General features: G+C 52.7%; 7 protein-coding genes and 1 non-coding gene across 8 annotated transcripts; 3 read left to right on the forward strand and 5 right to left on the reverse strand.

Moving 5' to 3' along the window:
* Positions 1-75: 75 nt before the first annotated feature.
* On the reverse strand, positions 76-2,339 carry QC763_106050 (uncharacterized protein; the record flags this gene model as incomplete). The annotated part of the gene is made up of 3 exons (XM_062907176.1): positions 76-281; positions 340-1,842; positions 1,907-2,339. 2 exons carry the CDS (start codon positions 2,337-2,339, stop codon positions 1,196-1,198), a joined length of 1,080 nt encoding a protein of 359 aa, XP_062770102.1. The 3' UTR covers positions 76-281; positions 340-1,195.
* A 504-nt stretch (positions 2,340-2,843) lies between these two features.
* On the reverse strand, positions 2,844-3,450 carry QC763_0007350 (uncharacterized protein; the record flags this gene model as incomplete). The annotated part of the gene is made up of 2 exons (XM_062905153.1): positions 2,844-2,873; positions 3,169-3,450. 2 exons carry the CDS (start codon positions 3,448-3,450, stop codon positions 2,844-2,846), a joined length of 312 nt encoding a protein of 103 aa, XP_062770103.1.
* A 1,438-nt stretch (positions 3,451-4,888) lies between these two features.
* On the reverse strand, positions 4,889-7,269 carry QC763_106060 (uncharacterized protein; the record flags this gene model as incomplete). Its single annotated transcript, XM_062907177.1, has 4 exons — positions 4,889-6,150; positions 6,206-6,282; positions 6,375-6,748; positions 6,807-7,269. 4 exons carry the CDS (start codon positions 7,267-7,269, stop codon positions 5,193-5,195), a joined length of 1,872 nt encoding a protein of 623 aa, XP_062770104.1. The 3' UTR covers positions 4,889-5,192.
* A 1,789-nt stretch (positions 7,270-9,058) lies between these two features.
* On the reverse strand, positions 9,059-12,373 carry NAG4 (Synaptic vesicle transporter SVOP). Its single transcript, XM_062907178.1, has 3 exons — positions 10,657-12,373; positions 10,330-10,593; positions 9,059-10,277 (listed from the first exon to the last, which is right to left on the reverse strand). The coding sequence occupies exons 1-3, from the start codon at positions 11,087-11,089 to the stop codon at positions 9,274-9,276; spliced, it is 1,701 nt and encodes a 566-aa protein (XP_062770105.1). The 5' UTR covers positions 11,090-12,373; the 3' UTR covers positions 9,059-9,273.
* A 1,055-nt stretch (positions 12,374-13,428) lies between these two features.
* On the forward strand, positions 13,429-13,502 carry QC763_0007380. The gene has a single exon. It is a non-coding gene; the product is annotated as a tRNA-Asn (tRNA).
* Positions 13,503-13,661: 159 nt separating this feature from the next.
* On the forward strand, positions 13,662-15,502 carry QC763_106080 (uncharacterized protein). Its single transcript, XM_062907179.1, has 2 exons — positions 13,662-14,064; positions 14,220-15,502. Exons 1-2 carry the CDS (start codon positions 13,965-13,967, stop codon positions 15,308-15,310), a joined length of 1,191 nt encoding a protein of 396 aa, XP_062770106.1. The 5' UTR covers positions 13,662-13,964; the 3' UTR covers positions 15,311-15,502.
* QC763_106090 (uncharacterized protein) lies at positions 15,311-16,712 on the reverse strand. The gene is made up of 3 exons (XM_062907180.1): positions 16,456-16,712; positions 15,917-16,387; positions 15,311-15,853 (listed from the first exon to the last, which is right to left on the reverse strand). The coding sequence occupies exons 2-3, from the start codon at positions 16,160-16,162 to the stop codon at positions 15,683-15,685; spliced, it is 417 nt and encodes a 138-aa protein (XP_062770107.1). The 5' UTR covers positions 16,163-16,387; positions 16,456-16,712; the 3' UTR covers positions 15,311-15,682.
* Positions 16,713-18,396: 1,684 nt separating this feature from the next.
* On the forward strand, positions 18,397-21,392 carry QC763_106100 (uncharacterized protein). The gene is made up of 2 exons (XM_062907181.1): positions 18,397-19,721; positions 19,856-21,392. Exons 1-2 carry the CDS (start codon positions 19,680-19,682, stop codon positions 21,143-21,145), a joined length of 1,332 nt encoding a protein of 443 aa, XP_062770108.1. The 5' UTR covers positions 18,397-19,679; the 3' UTR covers positions 21,146-21,392.
* Positions 21,393-21,837: the final 445 nt, after the last annotated feature.

Consider the following 21,837-nt stretch of genomic DNA (forward strand, 5'->3'; position numbering starts at 1 on the left):
GGACACACACACTTCAGTTCAGTGCTGCCTCTACCACGCTTTGTTGCTCGTCTGGGCCCTCTTGGGTGTCGCTTTGTCGCCGTTGTTCCTGGCTGGGCCTCTCGTCGACGTTCGGGATATGCGGGCGTGGCGTTGCAAGCAAAAACGGGAAAGATGCAGCAAGAGAAGAAAGGAACGCGGAGGTGGTTTCCGCAACCTTTAATTGTTCCAATGCGACGTCATCTCTTTCATCGGGCCAGTGCTTGATGCGCTTGGCTCTATTTCGCCGATCTGTTCTGGCTCTTGTTACTGTCAGTAGTAGTAGTAAAGTAGGGAACATATCTGTCGAGAATTGCGTACACGTAAGGAGGGTCCCGGTCGAGAAACAAAGATTTAAACTATCCTCTACTGACCTGCAGTTGGTCCCCAATATCTGGGATGAATTGGTCGCGACGTTCCCGGTGTGATTGCATGCGACAGGTTGATAGTAGTTGATAAATTTGATCCTATTTATGGCAGCTCACGCTATGTCCAACTCAAAAATAGGGGACCCGGTGCGCCGTTGAAGCAGCTCATGGTCCCTGAAGAGCCGGAGACCCTCAAGAAATCGGCCGTGATGATGCCGACTCAACTCTCGGAAGACCTTCGAGCTCTTGGCCCTCGCCTTCCCCCCGCCGGATGCTACTCGCCTCGCCAGTGCCCTCTTCCTCTGAGGCTGCCATTCCAGCTCCAGCCCATTACCACACTAGCCGCATGCCCGGAACACATTTCGTCTGGCACACTCAACTCCGGCTATTCAAGTCCTCCTCCCTTCTGGTCAAACGCGTTCCCAGGTACGTGCAAGAGAACGCCGATATGCCCAGCAGATCGAGGGTATAATCTTTCTTTGCGCCGACAATGATGCGAGTAAACGAACAGCCCAACTCCGACAAACTCGCTCGCTTTCTCCAGAACCCAAACACCGCGGCGGGAAGAATGCGTCTCAGGGACCTCGGTATGCATGAGAGCCAGGGACAAGAGGCGGAACGAGGCTGATGTTCCTTGAACGCCTGTGTCTCCGCGTGTATGGCTCAAACCTTCCCCGGCATCGCTTCTCCCGTCTTCAAAGACTCAAACCCCAGTACCGACCATAACGCCTCAAGCAGCGCCTGAAAAGCTAAGCTTCAGATCTCCAACTCCTTTGGTGTAAAAAACAACAATATCGCAGCGTCATTATTCACCTACTGAACCTTGTTGATGGCGGCAGTCGTAGGTGTTTGAACAGTGCGCTGGAACTCCCCGCTAGAGTTGCTGCTCTTGCCACCGCGATCCTCGACGATTGTGCCGCTGCGAACGGCAAAAAGATTGCCCTCCTCCAGAGAGCGTTCTGGCTGCTGATAGTAGACCCCGTCGACAGCAACAGGATCCTCTCCCAAGAGGTGCATGTAGAAGTAAAAGAAGCCGCAGAAGAAAAAGCCACCGAGCATGTTTCCGAGAGTTGTGGGAATGATGCCTGGACGATTCGGGTTAGTACCTTGCAAGACAAACACCCAAGTAAGAAAAGGAAGAGAAGCATACCCTTCCATATGTAAAGTCCAACGCTAATACCAGGGGCTCCCAGGAAGATGCCGATGGGGATAAAGAACATGTTGGCGACAACGTGCTCCAGTCCCATGGTGACGAAAGCGAAGATGGGCCACCACATGCCCGCGACCTTGGACGTCACATCCTTAGCCTGGAGACCGAGATAGCAAGAGAGGCAGACCAGCCAGTTACAACCGATAGCGCGCAGGAAGATTTGATGCCAATGGGGAGTGATCTGTTTGAGCTGAGCAGTGGCAATAGCCTGCCGCTTGAAGATCTCATTGTCGAAAACGCCACCATCTAGAAAGAAGCGCACTAGTTAACACGAGTTCGAACAACGCAAGATCAAAGAGATGGAACCTACAGCCAACAATGATGGCCATTACGAACAACGCGCCAGCCATGTTGCCCCAGAAGCAAAGGCACCAGTGCATGAGCAGGTTCTTGAGCGGCAGCCTCCTGTGCATCCAAGCAATGCCAGTAATCATGTTGGAACCAGTGAAGAGTTCAGAGCCCGAGATCAAGATCATGACGATGCCGCTGGGGAAGATCAAGCCACTGATCATTCTGATCAGACCGGGGGCGTTTTCCTGGAACCATGGGGCGGCAGTGGCGATGACGGCCGAGGCGGAGGTGAAGCTGACGAGACAGCCGGCCATGAAGGCAGAGAAGAAGATCTTGTCGGGTCGTGCTCTTCCTCTCATGGCACCAATCCGAGACATCAACTCGGCTGTCTCCTTTGGCGTGTAGGCCGCCATGCTGGCCATGTTGTCGACGTGGACGTGTGTGACAGCCATCTCGTCGGTTGGGAGTGATGCAGTGACACCGGTATGGGTGGTGTTGATGGACTGGTTAGGTGTCCAAACCGTTGAGGGTATGATGACGGGCCGGGGAGAAGGGCTTCTATCCAAGTTGAGGTGGCAGGACAGCTTAAGAGGGTCGATAGAGGGGCGGAGGTGTTCGGACGAAGACGGTGATCGGGGCGGCTTGGTGACTTTAAGAAGAAAGAACAAGCGGAACACACCCCGCAACAGTCAGCCACTATGGAATACGCTTCTGTGGAGTGTGCTGAAGGCTCGAGATCCCCGTCACCTTGGCAAAGTGGAAGACGGAATTGGGTGGGCGGATGACCAGGCCATGGGCATCGAGCGTCTTGGTTGGGACCGGTGTTCCAAGACCTGCGAGCATCTGGGGCGGCCCATTTTCGACAGTTCACAGGTCGCCAAGTTCCCCCAGTCTAGTAGAAGATAAGGTGTTTATAGCAGAGTGGCACTGGTGGGCGCTCTCAATGGGATGCTTTTTCATCCGAGGGCTTCAGACTCAACGTTCGGCTGTCAAAGATCAGTCTCAAATGCTCTCAACAACCATGAATCAGGCGAGAGGAACAGCCTCACAGGGGACCCACGACGAAATTGCCGGAGGGTGGGTACAGCATTAGACTCTGGCCGATTCATCAACTAGGGATCCTCGATCTTTGTGGCCACGATGGCTCAAAGTCAAACCCCGAACCAAACGTCTACCCATCGTCCGTCCTGTCTACCCCGGCGATGCAGCCCTGTACCTGCAGGACATGGTCAGCCACCGATTCCGCTTGCCAACAGGAGTTCGGGAACCTCATGGACCGACGGAGAGCTGCTCCTGCGGGTGGTGTGGGGGTGTTCGCGATGCGAAGCTGAGTGGGTGGACTGGCAAGTCTGGGATGACGTCTTGCCTGCTTCCATCTCTCCTCTGGGACGGCGCGCCGACCCGCCAAACCTTATGCCTTGAGCCTGTTTTCCTCAGCATTGGCAGCAACCTTAATGATGGATACCGTGGTTCCCTCCTGACTCGGCCGGTGTTGATCCTCTCCGTCAAGTGCTCATTTCTGTTTTCTTGGACAAATCCTTTGCTGGCGGGATTATCGTCCATCTCACCGTCACCCAAATCAAGACAAGCGCAGTCGCCGGTCTCGCAGAAATGTCCACCCTTATCTCATCGACATCGAGATACGAAACCGAAATATCCCCGCGACGGTGCCCCGGTTGTAACCGTGTTGAGGAGGTTGTGGAGACGACATTTTCCTCAGCAGTTTAAGAATTTTCTTCCTGTGTTTTGTTCCCAGGGTAGGGGTGCATGGAACCACGCCCCTGGCTCAGACGTCTCGCATCTTCAGGGGTCTTGTCAACAAATGGTTTTTGACCCAGGCATTCCCAGAAACCTCACCCTCCTGCTTGTTGAACAAGCAGCACCCTTCAATCAACTCGTTTCGCATCAATTTACGGTGCTCGACTTTGGCCTCGCTTTTTGACGGTCCCGATGGGCTTCTCTGAAGCAACTCTTGGGAATCCACGTAACCTGCGCATCCCATCCAGAAAGCCATCTCAACGCCGTTGAATCTAACAAAAAGCCACCAAACCACCATCCGACTCAAGAACAATCTGGCTCTTATCCCCCGTCGTCCACGCCAGCACAGTCAGCCCTATACGTTCTAGGTCCAAGGAGCCTCCCGCTGCCAACCCGCCGAGCCTCAATTCAACTTCCAGATCAGGGCAGGCCTTGGACCAAGAGAAAAAAGCTTTTCATCCATGTCCAATCACCCACCGCTCAAACTTCGGCATCACACCACCAACAAGCCTCCCACCCAGACCACCAGCCAAGAAGTTTGAAGAAAGCGACCCTTTTGCCAAACCTCCGAACGGAATCTCGGGCTTGGAAGCGGCAGAGTCGTCAACAAACTGAGCTAAAGCCTGGCGAAGGCCGCCGGAAAACATCATGCTCAAAGCCGCGCAATCCCCGTTGCCCAGCCCGAACGCTCTGCTTGGCAAAAGCTTAAACTTCAAGTTCTGGCCAGACCTCTTTTTTTTTTTCCCCAGGCAGGCTGGTCGTTTGGAAGGCGCTAGTAGTATCCCGCTCTGTTTGTTGGACCTGGTAGGTAGGCGAGGTAAGCTTCGTTTTCTGTCGCTACCGGGTTATGAGGTTGGGAAAAAGACCGGTGAGTGGTGGGCCAGAACTTTTCATGTCGTCGCGTGTCATTCAAAACAGCGGTGGTTTGTTGCTCGCTTGTTTGGTGTCCAGCGCAAAATATCAGCCCAATAAAAATGAGGCGACGTTGTGTCACGGATAGGGCTTTTCAGCTCTGGACGTTCAAAATCCGCATTGGCGGAGATGAGAAACAGCAATGTGGTTGCAAAATGCAAATGTCGTCAAAAGAGGATTCTTTGATCAACTCCACTCATCTCGCCAACTTCATCCCGCGAACATGTCATGTCATGTCCCCTAATGTGTCATCGCGCGCGCTCTGGTGTGCGGCAGTGAGCTGAATTTTACAGCTCGCTTAGCGCAGCCTCAGGAGACAGGTTGTGTTGGGTAGTTTTTTGGTTTTGCTTGCGGTCAAAGTTGGTTTACATCGAGGACTAATGCCTGAACATGCATCGTGACGGTGGAGAAATAGAATAGATTTTGATATCTCTCAAACCCACAAAAAGCCTTGGTATCATCCCATTCCCTTCGTTACCCGTGAAAGAAACAAACCATTCATCATGAGAGGCTATCCGGCCCTTCTTTTCTCGCACACCCGATCCAGACCTTGACTCCGTGGGATGTTTGACAAAGACAAGAGAAAAAAACGAAGCCATCAACAAGACAGACCATAATATCTGTCCCAACACATTTCATACTACACCCCCCCCTCTCCTCGCCACCGATCCCACCTTCTCTCCCCTGTAATCCCTATCCCTATCCTCCCGTTGACTCATCCTCGTCATCCTCGTCCCCCTAGGGCTCTCAGACAAGTCGTATTCATCCTCATCGCTATCCTCCTCCTCGTCCTCATCATCATCAGCATGATCCGACCTTCTCCGTGGCGGTGGTGTCCTCCCCGCATTCACACCACCAAACGTCTCCCCCGGCTGTGGACTCCTCGGGTGCTTCTCCACCTTGACCGACCTGGTAACCTGTATCGACAACCTCAGGTGAGCCCGTGGCGGTGCTCGTAAACTTCCTGAACCAGGTGACCTCCCTCCACTCGTGGTATCCAACGGAGAGATGTCATCATCATCCTCGTTATGGTGATCAGTCGTATTCGACGGATGCAACGATGACCCCCCTCTCGCACCAGCAGAAACACTGCACGTCTGCTGTGATTCCAAATCCCCATGCATGACCGGCCTGTTAAGTTTGTAGTCTGCCAGCCCGTTGTTGTTGTTGTTCACCAACGGTAGTTCGCCTTCGTGTTCTTCCACTTGCCGGAGGAGGCTCCCTTTGCGCTTGGACGAGGTTTTGTCTGATGTTTCGCTTAGCCTTCTGCTTCCTCTTCGGCCTAGTTGAGCAGCGAGGCCGATGAAGGACTGGCGGGAGTCACGGCGGATGGGGTGGCCGGTGATGGGGTCGATCCATTGGAGGCTGCTGTTTTCTCTTTGGGTCTTGCTGCCCGAGTTGGGGGAGAGGAGCCGGGGAAAGAGGCGTTGGATGAGAGGTTTGAGGGTCATGAGGCAGGCGCAGCAGATGGCGGCGGAGACCTCGACCGAGGTCCAGTAGATCATCTGGGCCGAGGTGTATGTTGCGTCGTAGCCGGCTTTTTTGACGATGTCGATAAGGTAGACTAGGCGGATGATGGAGACGATGCAGACGCTGGGATAATGAGTTAGGAACATAAAGATACCCATGTATGTGGCGGAGGACTTACAAAAACCCCAAAGCAAACACCCCAACAAGAGCGTACTTTTGGCGTCTCGGCAGTTTCAAAGCTGAAAGCACCGGCATCTGGTTTCTTTCTGTCAGTCCTTCTTCTACTCATCCATCCTAGCAATAACCTCAAACAGATCATCAGGCCAGGCAACAAAAAAAGAACATACCGGCAAAGCCATAATCACCAAATCACTAACAATATGCAAAGCCGCATTCGCCCACCAAATGTTCCCCGGCTGGCAATACACCTCCTGCGTAAAAAACAAACCCCAATTCCAGAACGCCTCAAGCGGGATACAAGCCGTGCAAACCGAAACAACAAGCCAGATCCCAATAAGCACCACAAGAACAAGCACAATCTGAATCGCCCGCTTCGCCCAGCTGTAGGTAAAGATGCGTCGATACAGCAAAAGTATCGAAATCCTTGAGAAGGTGAGACTCAAATTGTAAAACAGAATCCCATACCAAGCCGCCCTTTCCAGCGCCGACATCTGCATCCAGTCCGCCTCCCAGGCGTGTCTCCCGGCCCCTCGAGCCATTTCTGGATTTGCTGTCAGTAATCACAATCTCGATATCAGAAACCGTGCGGCAAGACCTACGCTCAAGAGAACTAGCCATCACACCAGCGGCAAACACCAACGCCGGAATGATACACCAATCCGACGCCCCCAGCACATTGTTGAGTCTACCCCTCGTGTAAAACCTCACCACCACGAACCCAAGCGCGATGAGCCATGTTATCACCGCGCAAGCCACGATATCGGCTTGCAGCGATCGCCCAGCATCAGTCGGTATTGGCCCCCAAGGTAGAAACGTCTCGTTGGTTCCAACTGTGAAGTTTTTCCCGTTTGTTGGGAATGTGAAGTTGAAATCTGTTGGCGGTGGTGGTGGTGGTGGTGGTGGTGGTGGTGGTCCCTCGAAGGGAGGGATGCCAGTGCTGGCCAGAGGGTCGGGTCCCATTTCTGCGTCCCGGCTCTTGCAACCTAGGTACCTTGGGTATGTTTTGACGTTGGCGGTGTGGATTCTTGATGTCGATGGGGGTAGGAAACCATGCCCGCCCATCAACCCGAAAAAGGAGAAAAAAAAAAAGAATGTGGGAATAGCCCGATGGGGCTCACCAAGAAAAGATATATCTCCAGCCAGCTTCTTGATGTCTGGAAAAAGTGCAGCCTTTCCCCGCAACTCGTTACCAGCCAGAATTTGAGGGAAAACGGGCGAAAAAGGGGCCCGATGTGACTGTTCATCAACCGGCGGCGGCAGCAGCAGAATCAGGATCGGCAGTGCTGGGCTTTTCTGTCGACTCTTTTTCGCCTTGCAGGGTTGCAACCCGAACTATCGAAAACTCTGGGGAAGCGGAAAACGGTTTCTTGGTTCCTGTCTGGGGGTGCAAGCAACATCAAATAAGTAATGTCTAGCTAGGAACGTTTGGAAATGAGTAACGGCCGCAAAGGGAATAATCGTTGGAAAGAAATCAGGGCACGTACTCGTGTTTGATGTTGGGTGTCATTGTTTATGCCTTCCAACCGTGACAACGCTCTCTCTTCGCACTCGCAAGCTAGGGCATTGTAGAGAGAAAGGGGGATGGCGAGGTGAGTTAGTCCTTGCAAGCTTCCACTTTGCCGGCCGGTGTGTTCCCGGACGACGTTGCTTCAGAGGGTGGCACTTCGGAACTTGTAAGATTTGAGTCCCTGTTAGGCCATGATTGCTTCTGGGGGGATAATGCGGGGAGTCCTGGCCCAGTCATAGGGTACTGGCGGTATAAAAGGCAACGTGCGCTCAGCTGTCGAGTACAAGGAAACATTGGTTCTTGCTCCGCTCTGCCGAACGGGTTGACGTACATTTGGTTCGCTGGAAAGCGTGCCCGAGCGCTGAGTGACACTTTTGAGCCTTGGTAGACAGGACGAGGATGGTGGAGATTGAAACATTTCCAGATCCATACTGAAGATAATTTTGCCGTTAAGCAAGTAGCGATCTTCGACCAAGGTCTGCCTGAAAATATTTCCTTGTTATTAATGGCCAGCTCCGGCAGACTTCCTGCTCATCAAGCCCCGTCATCTTCATCAACGAAAAACATGCTGAAGAGCGGTCATGTCCCAAATCCTCCGCGAGGCCGACAGCGCTCAGGTCAATCCCAGACCCCAGAAGCGAATGCAACACTGGTGCTGGCCACCATACCCGACTTGACCCAGCGCTAAGCTTGATCGAGAACCCCCCCAACACCCTCCGACCTCCCGCATTCAAACAAGAACTATGGTGGTACTCCCTATTTCTACCGCCGGAATTCCGCATTTGGACCAAGTTGTGCTGTCAAACATGTCAAAAGGAGGGCTGGTACCGGCAGTTGAATGGATGGATGGATGGATGTGGCGGAGTGTGAATCATGCAATGCAAAGCAGTGGCGTGTTGCCGAAAGGATTTTGACATTTTCTGGGGAAGAGGTGGGACATGATTGGTTTTTGGTCTAGGAGATGCGGCTACAGGAAGCCAAGAGATCTATCTCTCTAGATACATAGGCCAGAAACGTGGCACAGATTGCTTCATTTGAATTGACCTGGTCGAAGGCAGGACACGAGAGGGAGAACGACTTCCACGCATAAAATGATGGTCAGTGGCTCCCCGGAGGTGTGTGACACAGCATTGCTGAACTCTGCGCTCTCGAACAGAAATTCGGCAACTGTCAAAGGTGCCAGGTCATTCATCAGGAGTCCCCCTCATGATTGGGCTTCTTTTATATTGTATTGCCGCCCTAGATATTGCACCCCATCTTGGCCAATATCAGGCTGCGAGGCCCGCAAGTCCGGATTTCAGAACATTCCGCCAATAGGTATATCACATGAAAGTCACCACAAAGCAATTTCTTAAAACAAATTCAAAACAATCTATTGCAGCAAAACTACCACTGGTATCTATCCCAAATCACAACCCAACTCCAATGCTCCAATGCAATGCAGCTTACTAGTGATTATCGTCCTAAAGCCCATCCGAGAGGTAAAAATACCGAAATCAACAAAAGCCATAGCTGAGATTGGAGTTGCCAACCCAGCAGGTGTACTGATCATATGTGACCTAAGGGTTGCTGACGTAGCTTCTCGCCTGTCTGAGGTCCTCCATATCGTGGTGCTCTCTCGCGTTCGCCTTTTCCACATCCGAGTCCATGTGGTCGTCGTCACCACCAAAAGCATACTTGCTGCGCGATCTGATCCTCGCGCCGTATCTCCAGAACAGAAACGGAATGGCACAGCAGGCAAGAGCCAAGAAGGCCAGGAAAGTACTGGCCCATTGATCACCCATCCTGTCATACATTTGCTCGGTGAAAAGCACGACACCAGCGCCCCAGAAAGATCGAATAAACGTCTTGGCAGCAAGTGCTGAAGCGGCCTGGTGCTGATAAGAGTCGACAAGATAGTTGTTGGCCGCGTTGTACAGGAAGATGAAGCCAAAACCAACGGGAAGACCAGCAAGGCAAGGGCCAACCCAGGTCAGATGTGGGTATGAAGACCAAGCAAAGATGAACATGCCGATGGGGATGAACCAGCAGCTCAGCATCATTGGAATCAAACGAACCTCGGCAGGTGGCTTTCCGCCGTGCTTGGCCACCAAAGTGAGATAGTGCTTGTTGACCCACGGGGAGCACGCGGCCGAGAGCACGACGCCGACAGCAATGGGAATAAACATCAAGCCAGTAATACCCGATGAGTAGCCCTTCCTGACCTCGAAAATAATGGGGTATGCGACGAAGAACATGTACAGAAGGCCATAGAGAACCGACATGTACAGACTGATGAGGAGAACGATGAGCTCGCGGAAGAGAAGCTGGAATGGACGAATCATGAAGACACCCATGCGCTCCTTCAAGGGTCTTGGGTCGAGCTCAGCCTCGGTGACATGGCCATTGTCGCCTGTCTCCTTGCGAAGTCTCTTGGCTCTGGCGGCAAGGATGGTTGGTGCGTAAGTCTCGGGAACGGTGAAGGTGATGAGGACCCAGACAACGAAAGAGAAGATGAGCTGAATCCAATAGAGCCATCTCCAGCCAGCAGCATCAGATAAGAAACCGCCGATCAATGGACCAACTGTTCATTGTTAGCTTTGTGGTCAGACTGGAGACAACTGGGGGATCCTTACTTGCGGGGCCAATAAAGGGGGCGGCGGAGAAAGCAGCCATGGGAACACCTCGCTCCTCGTTCCTCCAGAGATCTGCCAGGGTGCCGCCTACCAATGTCATGGGCGCAGAAAATGCAATGCCATCGATAGTTCTGCAAACAATGAGGGTCCCGATGTTCTTGGAGACAGCGCATGGGATGATGAAGATGACGGCCAGCAATAGAGTTGAGCCATATATGATTCGTCTCCCGAAGACCTCAGAAAGAGGAGCAAAAATCATAGGACCTGGGCGTCACAATATCAGAACACATACTGCCAAACCGAGACACTACAATGCTGTTGACTTACCAACACCAAAACCAACAACGAATACCGAGATGGGAACAAGCGCAGCCTCATGGCTGACTCCAAAAGACTCCTGAACGCCACCAACATCCGAAGTGACAACACTGGAACAAAAAGCGACAACGAAGCATGTAACTGCCACAACCATGGTGATGTACCACTTGTACGCCTTTGACCAGTTTTTCGGGTCATCGGGATCTCCTGGAGCGAAGGTAACCAGTTTGTACTCCTGACGTGTATCTGCTGTCCCAGCTAGTTTTCCGTGCTTCTCGGCCGGTGCTGGAACTTGTGGTCTTGTCTCGGGGGAACGATCAGCTGAACTCCGTGCAGAGGCGGCATTGGGTTCCGGTGGGATGATGGAAGCATAGTGGGCATTGTCGTCGCTGTCGTATGGGTATGGGGGCACTTGGCCCGTGGCGGATGTCGGTGCTGCCATGTTCAAGAGCCTCTCCTCCTCTATTAATCGATATATTGATGCTGGATCCCGAATGCGAAGTTGATGATGAATGAGCGACCTGCGGTGTCGTATTACAGGGAGTGAATGATAAACGAATGTGATCCAAACATCCCACTCGAAACCTGGCTGTGTACTATTCTGGAACGATATCTGAATCCATCACGGCGGCTCCAGAGACTTATATCTTCGAAATGGGAGTGCCCGTGGCGGTCTTTGCTCGGGAGCATTCGGTGGTTCACCTGCACGAAGCTGCCATTCCCTGTGCCGATCATGGACGAACGCCATTCGCGATACCAAACATCGCGGCCGTCGTCCCTTGAGCCGCACGGGTCTTGGATAGCATGAAGAAGATGTAACCAATGCGGGTGTCCAGATAACTGGGGCCTGGAACGTTGTCACTCATTCTTTCTGCCCTAGGGGTGGCAACAATGGAGCCATGAAACAGCATCAGGGATCCCCTCGCTCACAGCTCACGCAGGTCAGGGCCGAGCCGATAGCGATTGTCAGGAGCGTAAATGACGATGCCAAGGCACGTGGGATCATACATCGCTGTTCCTGGGATTGACGGGAAATAAGTGGGCGGAGGCTTGTGTTGATTGGCGGTGATCTTCGGCATCGCGCGGTCACCATAACCGCGAGGACATTCGCGCCCCATCATAAGATAAATACAGCTGTGAGGTCGGGCGCCGACGTTGACGTCCCGGCTGCCATCGGTTACAGTAAGATGATGCCAGTGAAAAATTTTCCAGCCTGTTGAGAGGGTCCTGGAGGTGCTGTCTCGTCACCGCCATTTGAGATAGTTCTGTAGAAATGTCATGTCAATCTCACAAGTAGTTCAGACGTCAAGGAGGATGGGATGGCAGATCCGATCTGCAATGGCATCTTTTCGTTCGATATCGAAACTGCCTGAAGCATGCTCAACTTGAATTTGTCCAATGTCGTCCAGCAGTTCAAGATGTGAAACTATCGCCACGCCCGCTCCCCGGTCAGTCGGGATGTTCGGAAGGTGACACAAGCGGCTGTACTCGGAGCCACGAGGGGTTGAGAATGACTCGTGAGGTTTTCTGCATGGAAGTTGTGGGTCATGGCATCTTTGGAAACAGCGCGAAGTTGCTAGTCTTTCAGAAAGCAAGAGAAAATAGCGGGCTGGAGAATGGATGTCCGGATGCTGAGTGAGAGAGGTGCTCATTGTAGGGGGTCGGCCAATTCTTCTTGTGTTGGGGGGCGTGAAGGAAGATGGGGTGACGGGGTGTGAAATTCTTTGGTGCTCGCTTAAAGAAAACAAGCTTTTCGGAAGCTTGGCTCTGCTCCCGTCCCGGCGACACAACCTTGCCCACAGCCACCGGCTCGACCCACTCTCATCCAAACTGCAAAACCTGCGGAGACGGAGTAGTAAGTACAGTAAGAATTCTCAGTTCTCAACGAACTTGAGCTGTCATCAAATAATTGACTAGGTACCTCGAAATCAGGATGTCAGTGACAGTCCCTCATGGCCAGGTTTAAAGACGGGAAGGAAGACCACATTTGAAATGTAGAACACTCTAGAGGGACTGAGACGCAAGATAAATCACCAGCTATCTATAAGCCATCTTGCCGAGAGATAGGATGAATTATATTGATCCAGCCCCTTCTTGAACACTGCAATTCCCCGACTCATAAGTCGTCGGAAGAACTATTTCCACTGCTTGTGATGGATGCCAAGTACCCCTCCTGAGTTTTGCGGTCATGTCGTTAAAAGGTGATACCTGGAAATGCATTGGTTTATTCGAGGTTGACCATCTGCCACAGCTTATTCGTCTGTGCGACTGTGGCAGCAAGTTGATATTGAGACATCAAAACCTTTGTCTTCCACTATCTACAAGTTGTTTGGGTCACTAAACCTTCAGGGACTGTAGTGGGAACACATTATACAAGCAGAGCCCAAGGCGACTGTGGTTGATGAACGATCGGTGACAAAAGCAAACGAGAATAGGTATGATAGGGACAAGGACATGAGGTTGCTGCGATTGATTTTGCAAACTCGTATGGACGTTTCAAACACGGTGAATTCGAATCAAATTATAGCTGCCAATGCCCGCTCCATGTTAGCAAAAGTCTTAAGCAATGGGAAAAGATACGATCCGTCACACTTGGTGCATAGAAAAGGAATCTGGACCTATCTATTTTTCCTTCTAGTTTCTTTTCTCGCAATAGCTGTTTATAAGCTACTAAGCCCAGTTGTAATGTCCTTCATCGAATATTAAAGGTAGAAGAAGAAGCCAGAACGCTGCCAATTATAAGAACATCTACTTGCGGTGTTAACACGTGACAAGCGAATATCCTCTGTGGCGCAATTGGCTAGCGCGTCTGACTGTTAATCAGGAGGTTGGAAGTTCGAGCCTTCCCGGAGGAGTTCTTTTTGTTCCTCCTCCTAACCTGCTGCCAGGTCCTTCTAAAAACCACTGTCAGTTTTTATGACCATCCATCAAAGTGGTCAGCCAGTGTGAAGAGCATTGTGGGATGGCTCTGCTATTTTCATAAAAGTTTGTTCTCGGCCGAGACCTTGCATGGAGGGAGCTTGGGCCCACAGCTGCAGATAAGGTTGATGTGTGGTGGATCCGCACGTGACGATTAGCTGCAAATGCCAATGGCCTGTTGGGCTCTGGGTGCCGCGTCCAATCCAGATTACGGTATTTCCAAAGTTTCATTTCATCCTCCTTGCAACACCAGCTTTTTGCGCACCGGTTTCCCGATTTACCGCCGGTAAAGATCGATACGCAAACGCAGGCCACAGACCGTTCAGTTGTCCAAAAACAACCAAAGTCTCAAGTCTGGCCAGCAGCGCCTTCGATCCCCGGTTCACAACCTGGCTTTAATGGGAAGACAGCCCGGCTGGAGCAGGCCGTACGACGGAGACATGCCCCGTCACATCGATCAAGATGTCCACAGCGCCTTTGTGGAATTTCGCAATGGCAGTAAGTTGGGTCACCTTACCGTCGTCACTGTATTGACAGTACCCGTACCCGTACCCACGCGCCAACGCCGCGTACACAACACATACATCACATACACCATGATACCTTACATGCTGCCCTCTACTAACCTTGCCGTCATTGCGCTCCACACGTAGGCGAACCCAAGTGCATGTCGGTGCAATGCCTCTACTGCAACCAGACCCGCGCCAAAAACACCACGCGCCAGAAGCAGCACCTGCTCCAATGCGCCCCCTATCTCGCTGCCCACCCCGAGATAGCTCTCCAGGCCTCGGCCGCCGCAGACGAAGCCGCAGCTGCTGGCTCGTCGTCTGAACCACAACATGGCCACCCCGATGCCTCCCAATACCCGAACCCCAATCCCCCGCCGGGTGAGCATACCAACCTCGGTTTCATGCCAAACCCACGCATAAATGGCACCCCAAACCAGATGCCCGGCCATGGAGGACGTGCTTCGATAGGCGCGCCGGATGGAACACCGGCCGCGAAGCGCCAAAAGACGAAAAACTCCAACCTTCCCGAGATACCCCTCCGCGATGTCCACGCTGCCTTTGCCGAGTTTAAAGCCAAGGACGATGACAAGTGCATGTCTGCGCGCTGTTTACACTGCAACCAGGTCCGGGCGAAGAACACCTCCAGGCAGCGGGAGCATCTGATGGTGTGCCCCGGCTACCAGAGCGTGCTGAAGGAGAAGATCCCCGCGAACAACCTCCGTCACCAATTTGACGAGGATGATGTCGCCAGCTCACTGGCGCTGCCTACCCCGTCCCTGACACTTGACTTTCGGATGAGTATCCGGGTCAAGCCAAAGCTCAGCATCGGCACTGCCAACTTTGGCCGGGAAAGCTGGATTTCGTGCGTTGGCGGTCAGTGGGCTGGGAGGTTTGGTAAGGGCATCCTGCTTCCTGGCGGCCAGGACAAGCAGACTACGGTCAAGGACATGGCTACGAGGATTGATGCGAGTTATCTTTTACAAACTAATGACGAACAACCTGCCTTGATTACATGCAAGGTCAAGGGCTGGTGGACGGGGGATCGGGATGTCATGGAACGGCTGCAGGACCCGGTGGCGGCCGACAATGTGGCTGCTCACCGGTATTTGTTCCGTGTGGTCATCGAGCTGGAGACGGGCGATGAGCGGTATGCAGATGTCAACACTGGGTTGTGGGTGGGGAGCGGGTGTAGGAGAGGTGCAGAGATTGTTTATGATGCCCACCGCGTCAGTTAGTTCTGGTTGCGGTTGTTTGAGGAGACAAAAGCGCGTATCATTACATCCTCCTTTGCTGGGAGATCTCTACAATTTTTCACTGTAGATTTATTCGAATTGTACTTCTTCACCAGTATGGGTAGTGCGATATAAGGGCAGGGGGCCTGAAATGATACCAACTTTGTTTAAGAGCCTTCATTCCATCCTACATTTTGGTGGTGGTTATCGTCAGTAAAACACCAAGCACCTCACCTCCACGCTTTCTCTGTCTGCTGCGGTTATGTGCTCTGGATCTTCAACCGCACAGTGCGGCACTCTTCGAGCTGGACAGGTTAGATCACTGTCGAAACACTTGATGAGGATTACTTCTGTGGGCTGCTGGTGGTGTTTGTACTACCACTTGTGACTGCTGGAAGGCTTGGGCTTCTTGACGGTCCAGGACTCGTTGCGTTTACCGGTCTTGAGGTAGATGATGGAGGCGGGGAGGAGGTCGGTGTCGGGGACTGAGGGGGCAGAGCAGAGGGCTAGGGGGTCTCTCAGGATGGGGGAGAGGGGACGCCAGATCTGGGGGTGGTTATTAGGTAGGTTGAGTGGGTGTTTTCCGGGAGGAAAAGGGGGGTGGGTTACATTGATGATCTGCCATCGCTTCTGGCTGACTGCCGTAAAGTCAGTTTCGTTGGGGAACTGCTCCCTCAGCCTGAGGACCGCCCCGTCGTAGGATTGGTCGACATGGGCTTTATGCAAGGGGCCTCGGCAGGCGGCGTTGTTCTCTTTGATGCTGTGCCAGTGGGAGGGACCGCGCCGAACCTTGTGGTCGAAGGCTAGAACGTTGGAGGCGTTTGTGCTTGGGTGGGGGTTTAGCAACATGGTCATTGGTGCGGGTAAGGATGCGTGACGGACAGGTCTCGGATGAGGCGCTCACACTCCCTGTAGTAGTCGTGTGCTATCTGATGTTCGTCGTGGAAGGCCAAAAAGGAGGTGGGTTTGGTGTGGTATTGGAAGCCGTGGGTGTCAAGGGTGAATGTCGATTCGTGACCGGTGATATCGGTGACTGTCACGGGAATGGCAATCATGGGGCGGGAGTTGTTGACTTGGGTACTGGAAAAGGGGGCTGTTGGTGAGTGAGACATGAGAGGGAGCGGTGACAGAAGGGGGGCATGAGATACCTTCCCACGTATACCGGTGTTGGGGGGGTGCCATCCTCTGGATCATCGTAGTGGTTGATCGTTGTGCGGATGTGGTGGCCCATGGTGGAATGTGATGATCCCTGTGTGAATCCCTCACCGGGGACCTGGATGACGGAGGCAGATCCGTCAGGGGTGAGGCTGCTGGTTGTCTGCACGTCTTCTCGGACTTACTCTGCATATGCCGGATGTTCACTTCACTCCACGAACTGTTTCGGTGATCAAAGATAAAGAAGAAAGAGCAACTGGTCTGCTACGTTACCACTGTGGTTTAAACCGTCACACTTCAGCCAGTTTTTGACCAGTTACCCCGCTTTCTTACCAGATGCTCGATCTAGAGTTCGGTCTCCCATCTCGCCAGAACCTTTGACAGCCATTACCACACTGTTAGCAAACCTTTTTATTCATGTATTATCATATTCAACCCGAAACTCGAACTTATCCAGCGAAGAGGTTGATTTAAGCTCTTTGAACCCTGGACGACGTTGCAGGCTTGTGGACCAATTCCTCGATGTTTGCCACTTTACCCCCTTGTTTAGCCTCCATTCTGACCTCTCGGCTATGAGGTTCTAAATGCAGAAAAAGAAAACATGAAAAAAAGATAGACCGCTTCTAGAACCTCTCAACCACAATCTTCGACGCTCAGTGCTGTAAGACAAAAGGTCTCGCATCCGCGGAGCTGTCAAACATCAAACCTGTCAAGAAGTCGACCTGCATAGCTTCTCTGCAGATCTTATATATATTTTCTAAGACATCAAGGTGCAGCATGTTTAGCTTTTCAAACAATCGGACCACTCCAAGCAACGGCTGTGGTCTTGATGAGCAACTCCGTCGTAAGCCAGAATAATAGTGAACTCGGGATCGCAGGTGCATGACAAGCATGTACACTCTTCGGCCACCAAGCTGTATGTCCTCGGAACGAGTCTGAAGTCAAGGCTCACGAGAGGTCGGCTTCGAGCCAATCTCTAAGCCCGCTGACAAATAACGATAGTCATCGCGGATGACTGGTGTGGTGTTCTTTCACAAGGTGAAGGTTTCGTCCAGCAACGGGCAGCATACCAAAGGCAGAAATGCGGAATTCAGAAGTGGAATGAACCCCAGTGTAAGTAGGTAATGGAGCTTGGTGATGTGTCTCTGCAACTGCCGTGAACACCCTATTCATTCGTGGGGGTATACTGGTTACCTGTCCCTCTTACACGCCTTCTCTCGATACCTTTTGGATGTGGTATTGCAGGTGGGCGGGCCGTGCCTGGGGGACATGACAAAACGAGACCGAGGTTCCCGACCCCCAATACCTGACTGAGCTGGGGACCTGGTGGCTCTGGGAAGATACGTGCTCAGTTCACTTGTGGGATGTTTCTTCCAAGGCATCAACATGTCGCTGTCCTTGCCTTTGTAAGCACATGTGAGCAGTCATAAAAAGTTGAGCAGTGAGGTTCCATCAGAGGTCCGGACTGCACTGCTGGACACCTCAGAGCGGCCCAGTATTTGTTGCGTGCTGGTGGCTTGCATGGGATCCCTGGTGCTGCTGATCCCCAACGAATAAGAAATGGCTGGCCACCGTCATGCAGCAGCGTGCCATTCCGAGGCTCGCAACGGAGCAGCTGTGGGAATTCCACCACGTAAGTGGAACTTCGCCGAAATCAACTAGCAATAGCGTAAATGAGCGGCCCGCGACGGGATGTGAGGAAAACCCAAGAAGCTGGCCGTGGATGTGGATGTGGCCAAGCACCAAGTTGGATGAAGCAACCGGGAATGATACCGGGGGGGCTTCTCTGGGTCATCCCCCCCACAAAAGATGCCTGAACTATTGGCGGGATTTAATCCGGTACTATGCGAGCGGGTCCCTGGCCCCGCTGTTGGTCCATTTCACTTGTCCAAGGAGAGCTTTGACAGGTGAGAACGAGGAGGGCAGATAGGTATTGGCTCTGTCGTTCGCCGGTCTCCCTCTGAGCCTGTCACGATGCAGGCAATAAATGGCCTAGAGATAAACGAGCGAATGGTCTCCCTTGGGACACGAACGCTGCCTGTCAGCCGAGCCACGACGAATCGCGGGCGGCCCGAGGAGGGGGGGGGAAAGGTGAGTATGTGTGCTGGTGGTGATGAGGTTATCGCGACGGCCGATAAGCCATATAACGACATGGGTCTAGGATTGTAACAAGGACCTAGAGGGTATGCTCCGTCCTGCCCTGAACCCTTCGAGCATTGCGTCCCTGTGTCCCTTTGGTAGGTCGCTTCGGGGACTCGGAGCACTGCGCTGTCGATCGACCAAACTGTCAAACTAGGGTCCCAGACAGCTCAATGCTTTTTGTCGCTCTGCCACGTTCGATGTGCATTCTCATACCGAATACTTGCATGCTTCTTTTGGCAAATGTCTCTTCTCTGTCACTGATAACTCCCTTGAGCCCGCCGTGGCCCACGAAGCTAAAAGCAGCCGTCCATTGGGACTGACACCACGAATCTGGCGTCAGCACTCCAGTTAGGTATACATCACCAAGCTTCGCACCCCAGTCAACTGCGGAATACAAGGGCCCAGGATCGGCCACACTTGAGCAAGGTGGCGCCGGGGAACTGAGGCACTGCGCACGATTGCGGATTCGGTACCCAAAAGCCAAGCAGCCTCACCACGTTCGGTCCTCTTCACAAGACTTCGCACCTCGGCAAGCGTATGAACTGTCCAACCACTGTCCTGGGCCTGTGGCTGGAACAGTCCATGAGCGTCGGCTCTGCTGATTACTGCATATTGGCGTCCCCCTACAACACGTTGCGACCTCTCCGACCACATTATTTGGGAGATTGACACAGCTGCGTCAATCTTGGCATGAAACCCAAGAGGGGAGGCAGAGAAACCGTGCCCAGTGACCCCCCGGGGTGTCTCAGAGACAGCTTACCAGGCAGAGTCATTGAAAGGGGGAGTCTCGGGCGGGGGTAGCAACCAGTTCAGACACCAAGACACGGACGAGCTCACCGCGCAGCCTACAACAGAGCGGGTCCCTGCCCGCTTCCCATTCGGTTACCCTCCGCATTATTAGCCCTGGCTCTCAGTTCGGGTAAGCCCAAGACGGCCTCCTCTACCAGGAAAGCCCTCTTATCTTCGAACGTACCCTCTGTTACCTGGCTGACACCCAAACTAACATCATTTCAGTGCCTATCGGTGCCTATCTTGGATCTATCATCTACCCACACAGCAGACCAACACAGTGAGAATGGAGCAAACTTCGGGGTGGATTCAAAATAATACAAACCAGGTGGGCAACGTCCCGAGTCCTTTTTCCTCTACCACCTTTCCCTTCACTCTTGATCCGTCCCTTTTGTTGTCCTATTCCCCGTGTACCAAGCTTGAGAGCAGATACGCCTGTCCCTATTCTGACATCAGTTTCAGCTCCCTGGGGAACATTCCGGGCAAGGGATGCCATCAGAACTCCAACATCGTTCAGATACGGGCAGTCATGGATGGACATATGACGAGAACTCGAGCAACCATCTCGGCTACCATGACCCCAACCTTCACCACAGCATCACTCATCCCACCGACCTCTCATCCTATCAGCAGCCCGTGGCAGATGCCAGAACTCCAAGCCCTACCTACTTGCACTTGGAAACTTCCTTCGACCAGAGCTCCTCGACTCTAGAAGGCCAGTGGGTTTCGAACAGCCCAATAAGCCCGTCAGTACCTTACGGCGACATTGCCTGCACCTTCAGCTCAACCAGCAGTATTCAAACTTCGCCGATGATTTTGAGCCCAGCCAACGATCATTGGACATATCAGTCTTTCCCGATAAACCACACATATGGAGTCTCGTTGAGCCAACCCGATTCACCCATAGTTTCGGCTCCCTTTGACGCACCACACTCTGCTCGGGAGATGCCGGCGTCATATTTTGCTGTGTGCATGATGTCCGATACCACATTACCTCTAGACCAAGGGTCGCATGACAGGTCGCTTTCTTCTTCCACGATCCCACCCGAATTCGAACCAGCACCGACACAGCACCAACAGCATAATGGCAGACCTGCGAGTTTGAACCTGCGGAAGACAACAAAAGCCTCGGGTAAAGGACAGCTACCCTCACCCTCAACGAAAACAAAGGTGACTCCCCGATCCAAAGACTCCAAGAGAGTCTCTCCAGCCAGCTCAAGTTCAATACAACCGCACAAGCAAACGAAGTCAAACGGTCCCAGCTTGCGCACTGCGACCCGCCGGTTTAGACGCACCCCCGAAGAAGCTCCACCACGACCAGGAGAGTTGGCTGAAGATCAGCGTGCCAGGGAAAATCATAATCAGGTTGAGAAGGAGTACCGGATCAGGCTGCACAAAGGCTTCGAGGAGCTACTCGAAGCGCTGTGCGCTTTGCCGGAAGAGGAAAGAGTGATAGCCCGCCACAGCAAAACGGCCGGCGGAAGTGTGAATGGAGACTATGACGACGACGACGAACATATGGCCATCATTGGGGCCCTGCTGGACGAAAGGACTGGTCTTGGATTGCCCGCAAACAGGAACACAGGGGGCAAAGGGAAGAAGAAACAGAGGAGAATGAGCAAGGCAGAGGTGCTTCACTACACCTGCCGTGTGCTCAAGTCAATGGGGGATGGTAATCAGAAACTGAAAGAAGAGGTGGAACGCTTGAGGTCGGAACATGACATGAGGTTGAAGCGCACAGGGAGTAGCTGATGCTTGGGCTTGTTTGAATAGCTCATACTGATGGTTAGGTGGGACTTGGCAGGAATCATTTCGATACAACTCTTATTTTGGTGGGTTGAGGCTCAAGATACAAACAGAATGTATGGCATTTACGTAGCACAAATCATGCATGTTGTTGCCACTGACAGTCACTGTCTCTATGTCCTGTGCTTATGCAATCATCTAGGTATGCAGACAAATGTCGAAAGGCCCTAACAGCAGCCCAGTACCTCGGAAACCCGTCCACTACGCCTCCAAATTGCTCTTCTGGAACACGTTAGCTCACTATTCCAAATTGAAGATAGACTGAAACATCAACCACCAACAAGACCCAAATTCCTGAATATCGTTCTGCTCACAACCCACTCTTGCCGCTATTTCCGTCACGAGGAAAACAATAGCGTGAAAATATCTTTGTCTCGCTTTCAGCTCAGCTTATTCAGGAACACTCGGAGCCCTCGGGCGGCAATGACTCAACACTCAGTTTGTATCTCGAGTGGTATTGGTGGAATCGTGCCCGGAGCCATCCCAGGCCAGGGGACATGGGCTTGGGGGCAGCTAGCCACATCGCCAATTCACCCTGATATCCTGAACAACAAGCTAGAGCCCGATTCGTTCGTTCTGACACTCGGAGCCTGATGCCTTCTGTCCCTAATTCAGAATGCCAACAACACTTCCTGCGC

Source organism: Podospora pseudopauciseta, chromosome 1 (assembly GCF_035222475.1).
Source record: "Podospora pseudopauciseta strain CBS 411.78 chromosome 1, whole genome shotgun sequence".
In the NCBI taxonomy this organism is placed as follows: Eukaryota; Fungi; Ascomycota; class Sordariomycetes; order Sordariales; family Podosporaceae; genus Podospora; species Podospora pseudopauciseta.

Excerpts from the sequence above, each read along its gene's own strand:
- NAG4 (XM_062907178.1), bottom strand. The coding sequence starts at position 11,089 with ATGGCAGCACCGACATCCGCCACGGGCCAAGTGCCCCCATACCCATAC. Across the intron at positions 10,594-10,656 it reads CGTTGTTGGTTTTGGTGTTG|GTCCTATGATTTTTGCTCCT; the intron begins GTAAGTCAACAG and ends TGTGACGCCCAG. Across the intron at positions 10,278-10,329 it reads CCCCTTTATTGGCCCCGCAA|TTGGTCCATTGATCGGCGGT; the intron begins GTAAGGATCCCC and ends AACAATGAACAG.
- QC763_106080 (XM_062907179.1), top strand. The coding sequence starts at position 13,965 with ATGGGAAGACAGCCCGGCTGGAGCAGGCCGTACGACGGAGACATGCCC. Across the intron at positions 14,065-14,219 it reads TGTGGAATTTCGCAATGGCA|GCGAACCCAAGTGCATGTCG; the intron begins GTAAGTTGGGTC and ends CTCCACACGTAG.
- QC763_106090 (XM_062907180.1), bottom strand. The coding sequence starts at position 16,162 with ATGACCATGTTGCTAAACCCCCACCCAAGCACAAACGCCTCCAACGTT. Across the intron at positions 15,854-15,916 it reads AGCGATGGCAGATCATCAAT|ATCTGGCGTCCCCTCTCCCC; the intron begins GTAACCCACCCC and ends AACCACCCCCAG.
- QC763_106100 (XM_062907181.1), top strand. The coding sequence starts at position 19,680 with ATGGAGCAAACTTCGGGGTGGATTCAAAATAATACAAACCAG. Across the intron at positions 19,722-19,855 it reads TTCAAAATAATACAAACCAG|CTCCCTGGGGAACATTCCGG; the intron begins GTGGGCAACGTC and ends CATCAGTTTCAG.